This window comes from Poeciliopsis prolifica, unplaced genomic scaffold (assembly GCF_027474105.1).
Source record: "Poeciliopsis prolifica strain line A6 unplaced genomic scaffold, Auburn_PproV2 SCAFFOLD017, whole genome shotgun sequence".
NCBI lineage: Eukaryota > Metazoa > Chordata > Actinopteri > Cyprinodontiformes > Poeciliidae > Poeciliopsis > Poeciliopsis prolifica.
This window is the reverse complement of record NW_026562392.1, coordinates 7,670,181-7,684,896: the sequence shown is the minus strand read 5'-3', so window position 1 is coordinate 7,684,896 and position 14,716 is coordinate 7,670,181. Positions and strand designations below refer to the sequence as shown.

General features: G+C 37.6%; 1 protein-coding gene across 3 annotated transcripts in view; it reads right to left on the bottom strand.

Moving 5' to 3' along the window:
* The window catches only part of LOC129367508 (RNA-binding motif, single-stranded-interacting protein 3-like), a 119,341-nt gene that overhangs the window by 77,398 nt on the left and 27,227 nt on the right, over nucleotides 1-14,716 (bottom strand). For all 3 annotated transcript variants that reach the window (XM_055042018.1, XM_055042020.1, XM_055042019.1), the window contains exon 2: nucleotides 1,270-1,442. In XM_055042018.1, coding sequence (XP_054897993.1) covers nucleotides 1,270-1,442 — 173 coding nt within the window. The remainder of the gene's footprint in view (nucleotides 1-1,269; nucleotides 1,443-14,716) is intronic.

The window sequence follows — 14,716 nt, the reverse complement described above, 5'->3', positions numbered from 1 at the left end:
ACTACCTAAAGATAGGCATGCTAAGCTTGAGCCACCATTTTGAAAAAGACTTACAGCTGTAACTGCTGCCAAAAGTGGATCTACAAACTATTAAGTAAAAGCTGTGAATACTTACATAAATGGGGTTTCTTGTTTTGTTTTGTTTTTTTATAAATTTGCAAAAATCTCAAAAACCTTCTTCCACATTGTCAAAACGGATTATTTGTGTGGAGAATTTTGAGGAAAGAGATTATTTTAAAAAGAGGAGTAAAAGGATCTGATAAATGTGAGAAAGGTGGAGCCTTATGAATACTTTCCCAGTGCATAGAACGTGTAAGTATTGGTTTCAAAAGCTTTATCTAATTTAAACAATTAGATTTGGAAAGACGAGTTTCTTCTGTATGAATGTATCTGGTTATGATGTTTTCCTGCAAAATTTGCACCTAACTTTTTATGATGTAATCAAAGGCTTCTTTCAACTTTACCAAAGATATCTTACATAAATGCTTATCTTATTTATGTACAATTTCTAGAGACCAAATGTGCCTATCTTTACAGATCTTTATTATTATGGAAGAATAAACAAAATCTACTCTTATTTTTAATTTGAAGGCAATCGGTGGATGGCAACTTTTATTGATAAGTGGCGTCAGAATTAAATATCCTCATGATTACTGAATTACAACTAAAATAATCAAAAATCTCTTCTTGCCTTGCAACTTTTTTAGAATACTTTTTGTATTATAACAATGGCAGTGTTCTAGAAGGTGATTATTTTTTTATATAAAAAAGGAAAAAAAAAGTTTAACAAAAGAAAACAGCTAATATACATATAAACGTCTACGTTAAAATGTTGTTTTGTGGGTCAAAGAATTAGCTTGTTCCAAATTTTGTTGCTAAGGAGTGATGAAAGCATGCAAACTGTATTACTTGGGTGATTTCAGTTTCTAATTTACTTACTATCACTACCTTATAATTGACTTGGGAAATCTGGGAGGTTTCAAACTTCTTTTGAGAGACAGAGGGGTGCTTCATTTTCTCTCCCGATGTGAGCATGTGCCACAGTCCAGAAAGGAAGGGTTAGGCCCATATGGGTTGTGTTGCGTTTCTCTTTCCCTGAGGAAGCCGAACGGAACCCATAGGTCAACAGCACACTGCTGATGCTCATTAGATGCTGCTGCTGGACTCACACCACACTAATTAAACCAGTGAGAACTGAGCTGAGCGGTAATGAAGTGAACTGCGAAGATGGTGGCGAGTCAAAACAAAATGGAAGAGGACAAAACTCACGGCTGACAGAGTTTGATGAGGTCCTGGTCTGTGGTGGCAGGTGGCAGCCCCCTGATGTACAAGTTGGTCTTACTAAGTTGCTCCACCAGCCCACCTCCATGACCTCCACCCCCTCCTCCTGTTGTGCCTGGACTTGGTGGAGCCATGGGCTGTGGAGGAGGAGCATAGGACTGCTGCAGAAAACAGGGGAGAAGAACAGAATGAATGAGAAAGGTGCATTTTGATTTCTGGCTAATTTATTTTCGGTGCGCTGTCAAGTCTGCACACAGTTCATTTGGGTTTTAAGAATGTAGCCCATTTCTACCTAATCAAACATCCTCCTTCCACCAAACTCATCCTGCTTAGTTATCATTTCCTGTACCACTCCATTTGCTTGATTCAGCAGGAAGCACATCAAATTAAGAAGGCAGGATATGAGGCAAATAGATTAACAGGCCTAGATGGAACCGCGTTTTACCACAGAAACTTGCACAGATCACAACACCAACCATTTCCAGTCCCTTGCTAAAGGATTCGCACCCTTTCAGCTTTATACAATGATACAACCACAAAGTTTCATGTCATTTTATTGCAATGTTATCGCATTTAGGTCAAAGTAGGATGTTTGTACACCATTAACTGCAGGTCTTTTGTAAAATATTTTAGAAAAATATATATTGACACTTCGAAATGACAAATAAGGTCTTGAAAGTGCAATACACTGGAATGTAATAATTCCTTTATCATGTTAGTATCATGGTTATAAACATTGCATTTAGACATGGTTTGACAATTGCAGCAAGTTCAAAGCACTTATAAAGTTTTTCCTTTTACCTGAACAACTGAACATTTCAATTGTCATAATTAAAAGACAAAAGTTATTTGTTGAGCATTTTTTGGTTGTTTTTTGAGCTAAATGCTTCAATCGTTTTCACCTTTGGGTGTTGGTCCTGGCTTTAAATGTAGAAAAATACTCATTTTTGTCATTTAAATAAGCACTGATAAATAAAAAAGAAAATTCAATAGACTGACATATTTCAACATATTGCTGCCATGTCTCGTGGCTATGTGGAATCAAAACTGGCCACACAAAGTTTAATCCTTGCCGGACCGATATGTCACTCTTTAAATTCCTGAAACATCTCATATCGGCCTCCCCTGTCCAATTATTCAGCTCAATACTGGCTAAATGGCTCAATAAGATGACCAACTCTGGCAGGGAGGAAGGCAAGTGTGAAGATTAATGAGTGTCAGGCACTGATGAAACATCCATTCCTGCTTTGGCCCAAGGCAAAGTATTAAGTGAAATCTGTCAGAAGTAAACATGACAATAGTGTTTGAAAGACTTTGTCTTGATCTTTGAGTGAAGCGATGCTCGTTCGACACAGAGGTCGTCTAGTTTTAGACGACACAGAGGCCTGGGCTTGTACTTGCGTGAAAGTGCATCAAGCAAATTCAAAGATGGGGAAACATAGCTGTAAGCGACAGAAATGGAGGAGAAAGCAAGACTTTATGTGTATGTATGCAGCATGGAATAGTGCTTTTTCATGCGCACTCAAAAATCTAACTGATTGTGTGTGAGTCTGTGCATGTGTGAGCCATCAGTATTGTTGATAATGACAGGCTGTCACTGCAGAGCAACGTGAAGCCTGAGCCAACTCTGATATTAATCCATTACCTGAGTGTTCCTCACATCACACTCCGATGGATGCACACACTCACACACACACACACGCACGGGTTCACACACAGGCATGCTGAAAGCTCAGAGGGACATTACTAACAGGATTCAGTACATGTAGAAAAGACTAGCTACAGCAAAAGAAAAAAAAAACGGATTTGAAACAGAAATATTTGATTATGAAAACACTTGGATGTTTTTTATAGTACTTGTACAATGAGAGCTCATACACAACAAACCACCGGAGATTTAAAACACAAGAAACAGCTGCTGTGTGTTGGACTCTTCCTGAGTGTTTCATTCAAAATGTCATACTTAAGATCAGAAAACTTGTACAATCTTGGTTGGCATGCTTGTGGCAGTGATGATTGAAACCTCACAGCATCAAAGCCTGACTCAGTCTTTACATTTTACCAGTGGGACTGATGACCAACTGCCTCTGACAGAAAACATGGAAGTCTAAGTGATGGAAAGCTTCAAACACAAAGGAATCTAAAATCTGACATAATACACATGCACAGACTCACACACAATCAGTTAGACATATATATATATATATATATATATATATATATATATATATATATATATATATATATATATATATATATATATATATATATATATATGGGGGGAGGGGTGCATGGGTGTGTGTGTGTTTTTTGCACTTCTTCCTGTATCTTTTCCTCTGATCACTCAGTGTTAATGGTGACCACACATTGTCTCTGTATGTTCACTGTCCTTTCCGTCTGCTCTTTTCCAGTTTCTCCCTTCGTTCTTTGAAGGATTAGTCTTCAGTTGTGCGTGTGGACTGAAGGCTGCCTCTCAGCTGGTATTGTTGACACACTTAGTACAGTGGAGCAGCTCTCACAGTGGGAAAAAGGCTCAGTGGCAATGACACAAACTGTCACACAAAGCAAACAGTTACTGGATTTTATGCATGACTGAGCCGTGAAGGAGCAACACATCACAACACAGCTCCGCTGTGTCATATGTGTATGTTGCTGACTCCCCAGTAAGCACATGTCCGACCTTCTTAGTGGATTGTATCAAAAGATATTTTCAAGTGAAACCAGGAACAATTTTAGGTGGAGAAGGATTAATATAGATTAATGCTAGATTGAGCACAGTCTTATCCATATCTGCTCATGTATGTTTGTGATTGTTCACATCCACAATGTGAACAATCACTAGAATCAAACAGGATTATTTTGACTCATAATATTGAGTTGCCTTTTCTAATTTAAGTAGAATAACCCTTTACAGTCATGGAATGGAAAAGCATAAAATGCTGAAATCAGCTGGATCAGAATCAATAGAAAATAAGTAGCAAGTTTTGTCTCCTTTCTTTTACTGTTTTTCCTTTTTTTTTGTGATCAAAAATCACCCCATCCCTAATCTATCACAAGTGTTCCTGCATTTTTAGGTGTCAACAAAGTAAAAAAAAACACTGAAATGTTCCTACATTTATCTTGAGGAAATAAATATGACCAGATGCTGAGTGATTTTGACTGCGTGTGCTTTGTGTGCCTCTGTCGCTGGTGAGATAACTCCTAACACTGCAGCTGGCAGCAAGTTCAATTTGCTAATGTCAAGAAATATAAATTCAATGTGAAAATACTTCTTTACATCTGAAGCATACAAATCTGCTCCCATTATGGACTTTGCTCATCAGACTAATTTAAAATACAATTCTTTTTTGAATTATTTTCACCACCCTGCCCTTCTTTTCTAACCAGACACTTCACATAGAGATAGGTTAATTCGAAACATCCCTATAATTCCCAAAAGCAAAAGTGTGCATCCACACAGATCTGCAGACACTTGTATTTGCAAGTTTTTCGATGTGCCACAGGTACAAAACACAGGAATTAAATGGATTAATTACCTCCTCCTTGTTCTCCAGAGCCTTGCTAATGACCTATTATTCTATTCAGGTGTGGTGCAGCAGAGGCACATCTAAAAGTTGCAGGACACCAGCCCTCGAGGACTGGATGTTAACGCCCCTGATCTAGAGCATATTAGTGGAAATAACATGATTGATAAGACAAAGGAAAAGCAGGGGGATATGTGAGGGGAGGGGGGCAGGAGGCTTGTTCCGGCCTCTTCTGATGCTTCCTGAAACACAGAGGAAAGAATGTGGGCTATTTTTGGGTCCAGCTCTGAGATTCTCTCTGACTCTCTGTGCCTTTAAGCACAGTGGCGGAAAGGTTTAAGGAAGAGCTTATGAAAACAGCAGAATAAAAACAGGGTATAGATTAGAAATCTACACAGCTAAAATAAGCTTTGGCTATTGCTTGCCAGACATTTTGAGGAGGCAACAACTCACGGGTTTCAGGATGCTGCAAGATCTTACAAGAACCAAAGAACAGACATCATATGCTAGAATATCCTGGGGAAATAAAGAATAAACAAACACATATCATGTCTTGGCCAGAGCATTCACAGCTCTTGAACTTCTTTGCATCTTGTCACGTTATAATTACAGACTTTAGTGAATCTTATTGGGATGATTTAATGTGATAGACCAACAGTACAGAGTGCAGGATTCTGAACAAATATACATGTTTTATTTTTTTCTTTAAGTTGAGAATTTGCTAAGTGGGAGTGCATTTGTATTCGGCCCCTTACAGTGAATACTTTGTAGATGTACATTTCATTACTGCTCCAGGGGTAAACATATGTGTTTCTAAAATTTATTATGTTCAGATATTGAAATCTTTTTGTGCCCTATTCTTTACAAAACAGCTCAACCTCAGTCAAACTGGATGGAAAAAAGTTGTGAGCATTGACTATCAGATTTTTCACAGATTCCATATTAAGTCTAGACTTTGACTGGGCCATCCTAACACATTATGTATCCTTTAATCTGAGCTATTCCACTGTAGTTCTGACTAGAAGTCTAGTATAAAAAAAAAAGAAAGAAAGTGAACCCTCACCCTAATCTCATGTTTTTGCAGCCTCTAACATGTTTTTGGGGATTTTTGACAAGCACAGCTTAAGGTTTTCTACGACTTCATCCCTCACCTGTCCAGTATGTTCCTTATATTTCATGATATTATATCTTGTATTGCCGTAAAGCAGGCTGTAGAAAAACACAAAACACATTCTTCAGATTTTGATTTGAGGGATAAAAAAGTCTAAAATTTAAGTATCATTTCATGTGCTACTTTTTTTTTTTTGCTCTATCATTAATTAATATTTACAATAATTAATAATAATAAGAATTTATAATGAATATTTGACTCTATGGTTTTCAAAAATAATAAATAAAGTACAGGTGTCTGCTAACATAATAGCACAACATGAAGAGAATCTAGAAAGAAAGTAGAAAATAGTCTCTTGTTCTTACATAAAGTTCAGTTTCACTGTTATGATCATTTGATGAAAATATCTGCTGTTTCAGGTATTAGCTGCAGCTTTTGATGTTTTATACCAAAAGCAAACAATTTGATTTTTCTGCAAAGACATTACTTGGAACAATTCAGAAAAAAAGATGACTTTGCTTAACTGAGTCTGCAGCTGAGTCACTCACAGTTTCAAAACTGAAGGCCACGTTGCTTAATAACACCAGTTACCAAGTGATGTTTCATCCCTGTTTAAAGCCAGATTCCTGTTCTCATTTTCACTTACATTTTTTTATTGCTTTGCTTACTTTGTAACCCAATTTCATCTTTTACCACCTTCTATAAATGTCTGAGCTCATTCTACTTTTTTTCAAAGAATCTGAAACGGCTTGATGGCTGTGGGTGCTTATGCACATCACTGTATGTGGCCACAGTAAGCAAGAGTGCAAGTGCTGATTTCACAGATGTTTTCAGGTAAAAACAACAGCACTCGATTTATTCAGTCTATGAGGTTTTGAATGGCCCTTTATAGCTATCCTCATCTTATATGAAAACACTAGTTTGTCACAATTCTTAAGGAAGATGTCATAGCTTCATTTTTCTCATTAATTAAAAGTTTGAGCTTTTGTTGGAACCATGATATTACTATGATAATCTTCTCTCTCTGGACAAGCGTTGGATAGAGCAAGGAATAAATTACACAAAAATAGCTCTGGACTCACTTAACACTAAAATAATATAACATTAATGGAAACTTAAGGGTTTTCAACCCTGCAGGCACGATGCTCGTTTTCAAATACAAATGAGTGGATATGAGGGTTTACGGGGGTGTCTGCAAATTTCATCAGCCGACACTTTAGATGACTTTGAGGTCAGTCCGAATGGAAAAGTTGCTCTTTAATTAAAATGCAGAAAGTAGACTATCTGAAATGTACCCTCTATGACCTATTAAATATAATCAAAGCAGCAGTGCGAGGGGTGTCTGCAGCGTTTTGAAGGTTGTCGGAATCAAATTAAAGTCGAAATCTAAACCCGGATCTTAGAGTTATATTTCATTTTGTGAGTAAATTCTCTCCCCTTCTTGTTGACGAGGTTTTAATTTCATCAAGTGAAACCTTACGATGGAGGGCATACTTCAACTAAAAAATTTTTTTAAAAAAGATTTGCGACATCACTGCTAACAGGTTTGTTGGTTTTTCATTACCTTTATCTTGCTTTCAGTTTATCTCACCACTTTTATATTTAAGCTACTTTCACTCTTGTCGTCTCTCCTTCCGCTTTCTTTCCAGCTGACTCCGTCCCCGCTGCCCCCTCAGAAGATCAGGTCGACTGCACTGTTCCCCGGCGGAACGGCGTGTTCCAGCATTCTACCTCTCTATCTCTCTTGTTAACATTGACAGCAACAGCATCAACACGCTCTTGGGATGTCATAAACAAGTTGCACAAACATTCCCTGAGGACACCCAGTTTGCACTCGGTGCTCAGTGACCTGGCGAGAGATAAGGAGGTGATGGAGAGTGACTGCGGTGGGTTGCTGAACTTTCGGTGAATTCCTGTGGCAGTGATGCTGAGAAGGTCAGTAAGAGGTGAGGCGTAGGCTGTACGAGAGTGTACGCGTGAGCTGTTAAACTTGAGACTGATCTTAATCGGAATTAGCCTGGTCAGTTCATCGCTCTTGGGATTAAGGTTCAGTGAGGTTTGCATGTAACTTTTACAAAGAATATGTCTTTACATATTTGTTGAAACTGTGGTCATGTTGTGATAGTAAGCTTTGAGACAGAGAATCTATGAAAAGATCGAGCTCCTCCGCCTCCTCCCTGAGCTACTATTGCTGTCTGAAGAAATGCACCGCTCCCGACCAAAAGCAACCAATCCGAGGAAGGGCTTAGCACTGTCAGTCAAACTCATGTAGGCTACTCCCTGCTAAGTGTGCTAATGGTGGAGAAACAACTTACTGTTTTAAGAAAGTCGTTTATCTGCAGTCATCGGTGGCCATTGCTAGACTGAGCATCAACAACAGGCAATGCTAGCTGTTGCATAGCACAAAGCAAAGGGTGTAAGATTATCTGTCTCATACCATACACAGCGCAGTTTCAGCACATATCTAAAGAGAAATATTTTTTTTCATACACGTTACATATGTCAGCTGTAAAGTTCTGAAGAATTTTGGGTAACTTGAGCTAAATTATTTGATATTCTGCACCTCTAGATTTGTGTGGGCAAATAATGTAGTTCCAGAGATTTGAATATTCTTAATGATAGTGATTAATCTTTTCATCTAGATTGAAAATTGAATGTTTTATCTCAGCAAAATGGTTTTATAGAAAAGAGGAGTGGGGGAGGTGCACCAGGCAACATTTGCAGGTTTTTTTGTTTGCTTTGATGGCTTCATCAAAATATCTGAATGGTTTTATGAAACATTTTCTGCTGCATTAAAAAAAAGAGAACCTGAATGTATCATTAATTAGCTAATAACTATTGTACATTAAGAAGGTTTTTGCAATATTGATATTCCGTTCAGGGATACTGCAATAATAATAAAATTTGTGACCGTTTGTGTAGCCCTAGCATTGTTTTCTTTTTATTGGCATCATAAAAACAAAATCAAAATAAAATCCTCTTCCCTCTTCCAACATATGTAGCACTGCAATGTGGAGCACGTGTTCACCCCATTATCACCATTTCTGAGAAAATAGTCTTTTTTTTTTTTTTTTTTTTTTTTGCAAAATAGCAGTTTCGGTGGTTTTGAAATGGTAAAGTTTGTGTTTGCTTACACCATAAATCTGACTGACAGACATTCACATCTCAGGAGGTGGGAAAACACACAGCTGATAAACCATCTTTGTTTTGCCAATTGCAGGCTTTTGTTACTGGTTTTGGCCGATAGGCTGCGTGTTTGTAGGGAACACGCAGCTACTTAACATCGCAAGCGCAACATTTGAAGAATGTTCCTCTTGAGCTAAAAACTAAACACAGTTGAAAATAGATCAAATGAACTGTGAACTGTCTGTGTAAAGCAAATAAATGTAATTGAATTAAGCGTCTAATTGACTTGTTGAAATGAATTGAACTGAACTGAAATCAATTGAATTAAAATGGCAATGTGGAAGAACAGCTTTCAATTTATTTCCCTAAGAAAACAAACCCTGTCTAATTTCAAGCCACATGCTCGTATCGATGCCACAACCTTATGACCTGGAATAAATGTAAGCTGACAGACGTTTCAAAATTTACCACAGACTTTTCCCCAAAAAAAAATGATAAAAAAAAGAACAAGCCAGTTCAATAGAAAGCCTTGAATCTATTTAAAATTCAAAGCCACTGATCATATTCTTATGCCGAGTCTAACATGTTGCTGTTTAAATGCGGTCTTTGCTTTGTATATAACAAACAAAACAACTGTAACCACAGCGGTTGCCCTACAGTACACTCTTCCTAATGAAAACCTTTCCCGCGTCATATCCAAGGAAAACATTTCACCACTTCAGACTTTTGAGAACCTACCCAGATGATTGTATCGCCACCTTTTTGAATTAGCTCCAAAAAACAAGAAATCAAAACATTCTTCTTTGTGGATTGAATGACCTCTGGCTCGCTCGTTACACAAATTAGAGAGAGAGGATTCCAAGAGCTCTTTTATTATGTATATTTATGTAAATGCTATGTGAGTTTATTCAGCAAGGTCTCTCTCACTCCTCCTCTTATTGGCCCTGATTAGTGTTCAACCCAGAGGTATGTGCATGGACAGCAGCAGAGGATAGAGCTTTGCAGTCGTGATTGGTCTAATGAAACCTTACAAACGAGGGAAGAGCACAGATGATTCATTGTTCCGCAGGAATCTTTTGCAGATTTTAAATAAGGCTTTATTAACCCTTGTGTTGTCTGGCAGGTCAAAGGTGACCCATTACCATGTTTACTTGTGGAAAAAAATATCCTGAACTATCTTTTTCCAGCTTGAATTTTATGACTTTTTTTAAATTGACCCTACAATTAGGAAAAAGTGATACTTTGTTTTTGTTTACATTTTCATGTGGGCTGTACACCACTAGGGTACAAGGATTGTCTCATGAGTCATTTTTGACCGATGGATTATAAAAGCATTTAAGCACCAGAAAAAAGGTTAAAAGGCCACACACAAACTCTCTCTACTACACCCACATACACCTCCCACACACACATATCAAAAAAACTGGATTGATGTACAAATTGAATTTGCATTTGACCTCACATCACACAGGTTCCCAAATACAACATAAAACAATCTCAGACATAATAAAAACAAATGAGGTATAGAGGACATGAAGGTACACTGAATCTGAGTACCGCTGGATGGTTCCTTGGTGATGCCATGAGCGGACGTTTCACTCTTCAACAGGTCCCATGCTTGAACATACTGTCCTACCTGTATAAGATGTTGAACAAATTCTTGTGAAGATGTTCACAGTAGGAGCGTCTTCATATAGTGAAGAACATCTTCATGTTTTGAAGATTTTCTTGAACGTCTCATGTTGAACATTTTGTGTTCAATTTGGAATGCTACATTCTTTTGTTGTAGTGTTACAAGAGGTATTTTTTATAATTCACTTCCTAAAAAAAATATTAAGGGTTGAACCATTGACTGAAAAGTTTAAATTTTTATTTTTTTCCCTTTCAGTATAATTAATTCAGAAGTAATAACATCACATTGATATAATTGCAATAATAAATTTTTACTATGTAAAAGAAAACTGCTACAACACATTGCATGTGGTAAAAAGAAAAAAAAAAGAGTTGGTTGTCTTTTTGCATTGTTTATCAAAATTACATCACAAAAAAATGAATTAAATTGAGTTGAATTGATAAATAACAGAATGTTTCACCATGCAAAATAGATTTGGGATTTAAAATTAAATTAATTTGCTTCATTTTGGGGTTTTTGTTAGGGCGGGTCATTTTTGACCAATAAGAATGTCAGGATCGCACGAGGGTTAAAATATTCTTTGTAACAGCAAATAAGCTGAAGATGTCTCCTTATAAAATGTGCATCCTGGTTCAGCGGGTCTCCAACCTCACATAATAACAATCTCATCTTCTCCTCTCATGTCCCTCACCTATTCAGTGTTCTAGTTAGTCATTTCTCCTCCTTCATTTTCCTCGTCTTTCATCTTTTAACTTTCTCCACCTTTCCTTCCTTCCTTCCCTCGCCTGCCGAAACCCTCTGCCCTCCTCTCTCTTCCTCGACCACCGTGTGGTTCACTCTGTCTAAACCCCCACGCCCTCCACCTCCCTTTCCGCTCAAACACATACTGGAGATTAAAATATGAGGAAACAATCAAGCTCTGGCTCATTAGCATGTGAACAGAGGGAGGGAAGATGACAGGCTACTGCAGACATGACAACGGAGCCCTGGAAATCCACCGCAGAGCTTTTTTTTTTTTTTTTTCATTCTTTCCTTTTAATCCCAGGAATGACTTTTTACCGTATTTTGTTGAATGAGAAGGAACAATCCTCTGGCAGTCCTTTCAGGCAGCCAAATTACCATGAGAATAAGAGGGCGCAAGGAAGAGAGAGAATGCTTATATAGCAGCTGGTGAAAGAATGGAGACTATAGACAGAATAATGTTTTTCCAAGGCAACAATGAGAAGCTAAAGAGATAGGATTTAGTGTGTGTATCTGTCCTGTGAATGCGCTGGCTCGGGTGTGTAATGAGAAACTGAACAACAGCAAGTGACGTGTTTGCGTTTGTCTGTGGTTATATCTGGGGGTTGAGGAATGTTCTAATCAGTGAATCAATTAGAATGATTGCACTGCACAAGCAGAGCAACACTGCACGCATTATTTGAGGAAATCCTTCGCGAAAATCCTAGCAGGAAGTGCTGGTGAAAAAGGTGTCACATTACAAAATGTACAGGAGAGTCCAAAGCTCTTTAACAAAAAAACCCCCAAAAATGTTCACATGGACACAAATGATCAGCCTCCTCCCACCAGGCCTACCACAAATAACAAAAGCATGTCTTTCACATGTGTGAACTTTCATACATGAACCACAGGAATGTTCAGTGGAACTCAGTGGGGTTAAAACTGAGTGCTCTACATAAACATAAATCTCTTTTGCATGGAGGCCAGTGAGTATCTCCAGCATTTATTGGCTCGTATTGCCTGGAATTCAAGGAATACAGCAGGACTAATGTATATATTTTTTATCATTTGCATTTCCCACTTACAAAAAGGTGACATGACATAATGTAAGACATTCTTCTCTCCAAATCCCTTTGTTTCGCAATGGTGAAAAAGATTCGGCTAAAGTTGCAGTAAAAAACTACAAGTATCTGGTAAATGTATTAAATAAATTTGATAAGTAGTGATTTAAGGTTTGTAGCTTTTGAGCTACAAGCTGCATTACAGCCTTTAGTGCTCTTAATATTTATGCAAATCACATACATTTCAAGATTGGGATTTCAATAATTACAAATACACATTCATCTCTCATCAGTAGCAGGAAGTGTGTGTGTAGGCACTCACTAATGGGAACCAACTGAGCTGTTCTGTACACAAACTCAAGGTTGCTGTATCCTTCTCCACATGCAGTTAATGGGACCCATCGAAAAAGCTCATAAACAAGAAGTCTTGTTAAAGATCACCTCACACATGCAGTCGAACAGAATGTGAAACGTCGAGTTGTGATGCGGTGCACAGATTACCCTTCACACACACACGGTTCTTCTGGGCACTGCGGGGGTTTTACGGTAATTTCAAAGTGTGTGTTTCACGGATGCACCACAGAATCTATACTGCCGTCACTAATTTTTGTTCAATATGTCTCTCCTCTTCAGACTGACCAGGTCTGATTTAAACACTGTTATCTTTGCCTTCCTTGCTCTAAGGGTCACTGTCTAGTCATTATTTCTCTGCCGCCTTCCTTGACTCCTTTCCCCTTTTTCTTTCTCTCTCTCACCTGTAATTAAATTCCTTCATCAAACCTGAGAGGGGCAAAATATTCACAGAATGAAAGAAGAAAAGGGAGGGGTAGAAGGTGTGAGGGCAAGTGGAAAGGAGGGAGGGAGGAAGAGATCAGAGTGCAGGAACATATTGAGTAGAACCCAAGACTGTTCACTGAGATCAGAAGATGACCTGAGGATTTCTGAAGGGAAAATCTGTGAAGAGTATCTAAATATATATATATATATATAATATATATATATATATATATATATATATATATATATATATATATATATATACATATATATATATATATATATATATATATATATATATATATATATATATATATATATATATATATATATAGTTTAAATCTCAAGTGAAAGATTAAACAGAAATAGAGAGGAAAAATAAAAAAAAAAAAATAAATCAATTTCACAGCTGGCCAGAATAGCATGATAAATCTCACACCCAGGACCTGAATACCCAGATTCAGTGTTTTATATATGCACTAAAAGTATGTTAACTCAGCCAACGGCATCAGTAGGATGAAAAATCCCGATGTTCATCAAAAGCTGTACACATGACATTGGCTGCTTCATCAAAACAAATTCCAATTTCTCCCATTTTTTCCCTTTTTTTTTTTGTGCCCTTAAAAGCGGCCACCATTACTAATTCAGGAACTGAGCGATTCATCACATCCAACTCTGCCATGCTTTGCCCATTTCAGAACCGAAAGCCGAGCAGCGAGAGCAGCTCTCAGCATGCTCACTGATCATAACCCAGGCACTGTGCGTGCTCGGATTGATTTAAAGGGTCTGATCAAATTACCCGGAAAAGGTTAAAAGTATCCTTTACTGGCTAACATGCTTTTGCTGTATTGAACACAGGGAGATAAAGGACAAAGCAGCAGCATACAGCAACAATCAAGCCCGACTGTATCCTGGAGGCATCGATAATACAAAAGATTTCAGGAGGAAAACACTTTCGGAAAAGAGGTAAAGCTTCAAAAAGGCAACAAAAGAGGTCTACCATTCTAAAGCAGATATCTTTCTTTTAATTCCTTCAGTTCATCCATCAATTTGCAAGTTGAAAAAGTAACTAGAGGGCTGTAGAAAACATGCATTCATGAATTGAAATTGAGTATAATAGTGAAAAAGACCAGAGTGTTTCAAATATGCATAATAGGCATGTTACTATAATTGCATCCAGGTACACAAAGGTAAAAAATAAATACATAAATAAACATTGCTTCAAAGCTACTAGAATTTTCCACCATAATATTCCAATAACTTATTGTAATTTTAATAACATGACAGAAAGAAATACTGTGATGGAAGTTTGCTATATATGAATGGAGTCAAAGTTTCACAATGCTGTTCCATATCCTACTACAGCTGCACAGAACCGGCACACTCAAAAGAAAGCTCCAACACTGATCTCTTGCAACCAGGAAGGACAAATTCATATCTTTACGTTCTTTACATTAGAAAATACAGGCTGTCAGTAAGTGGA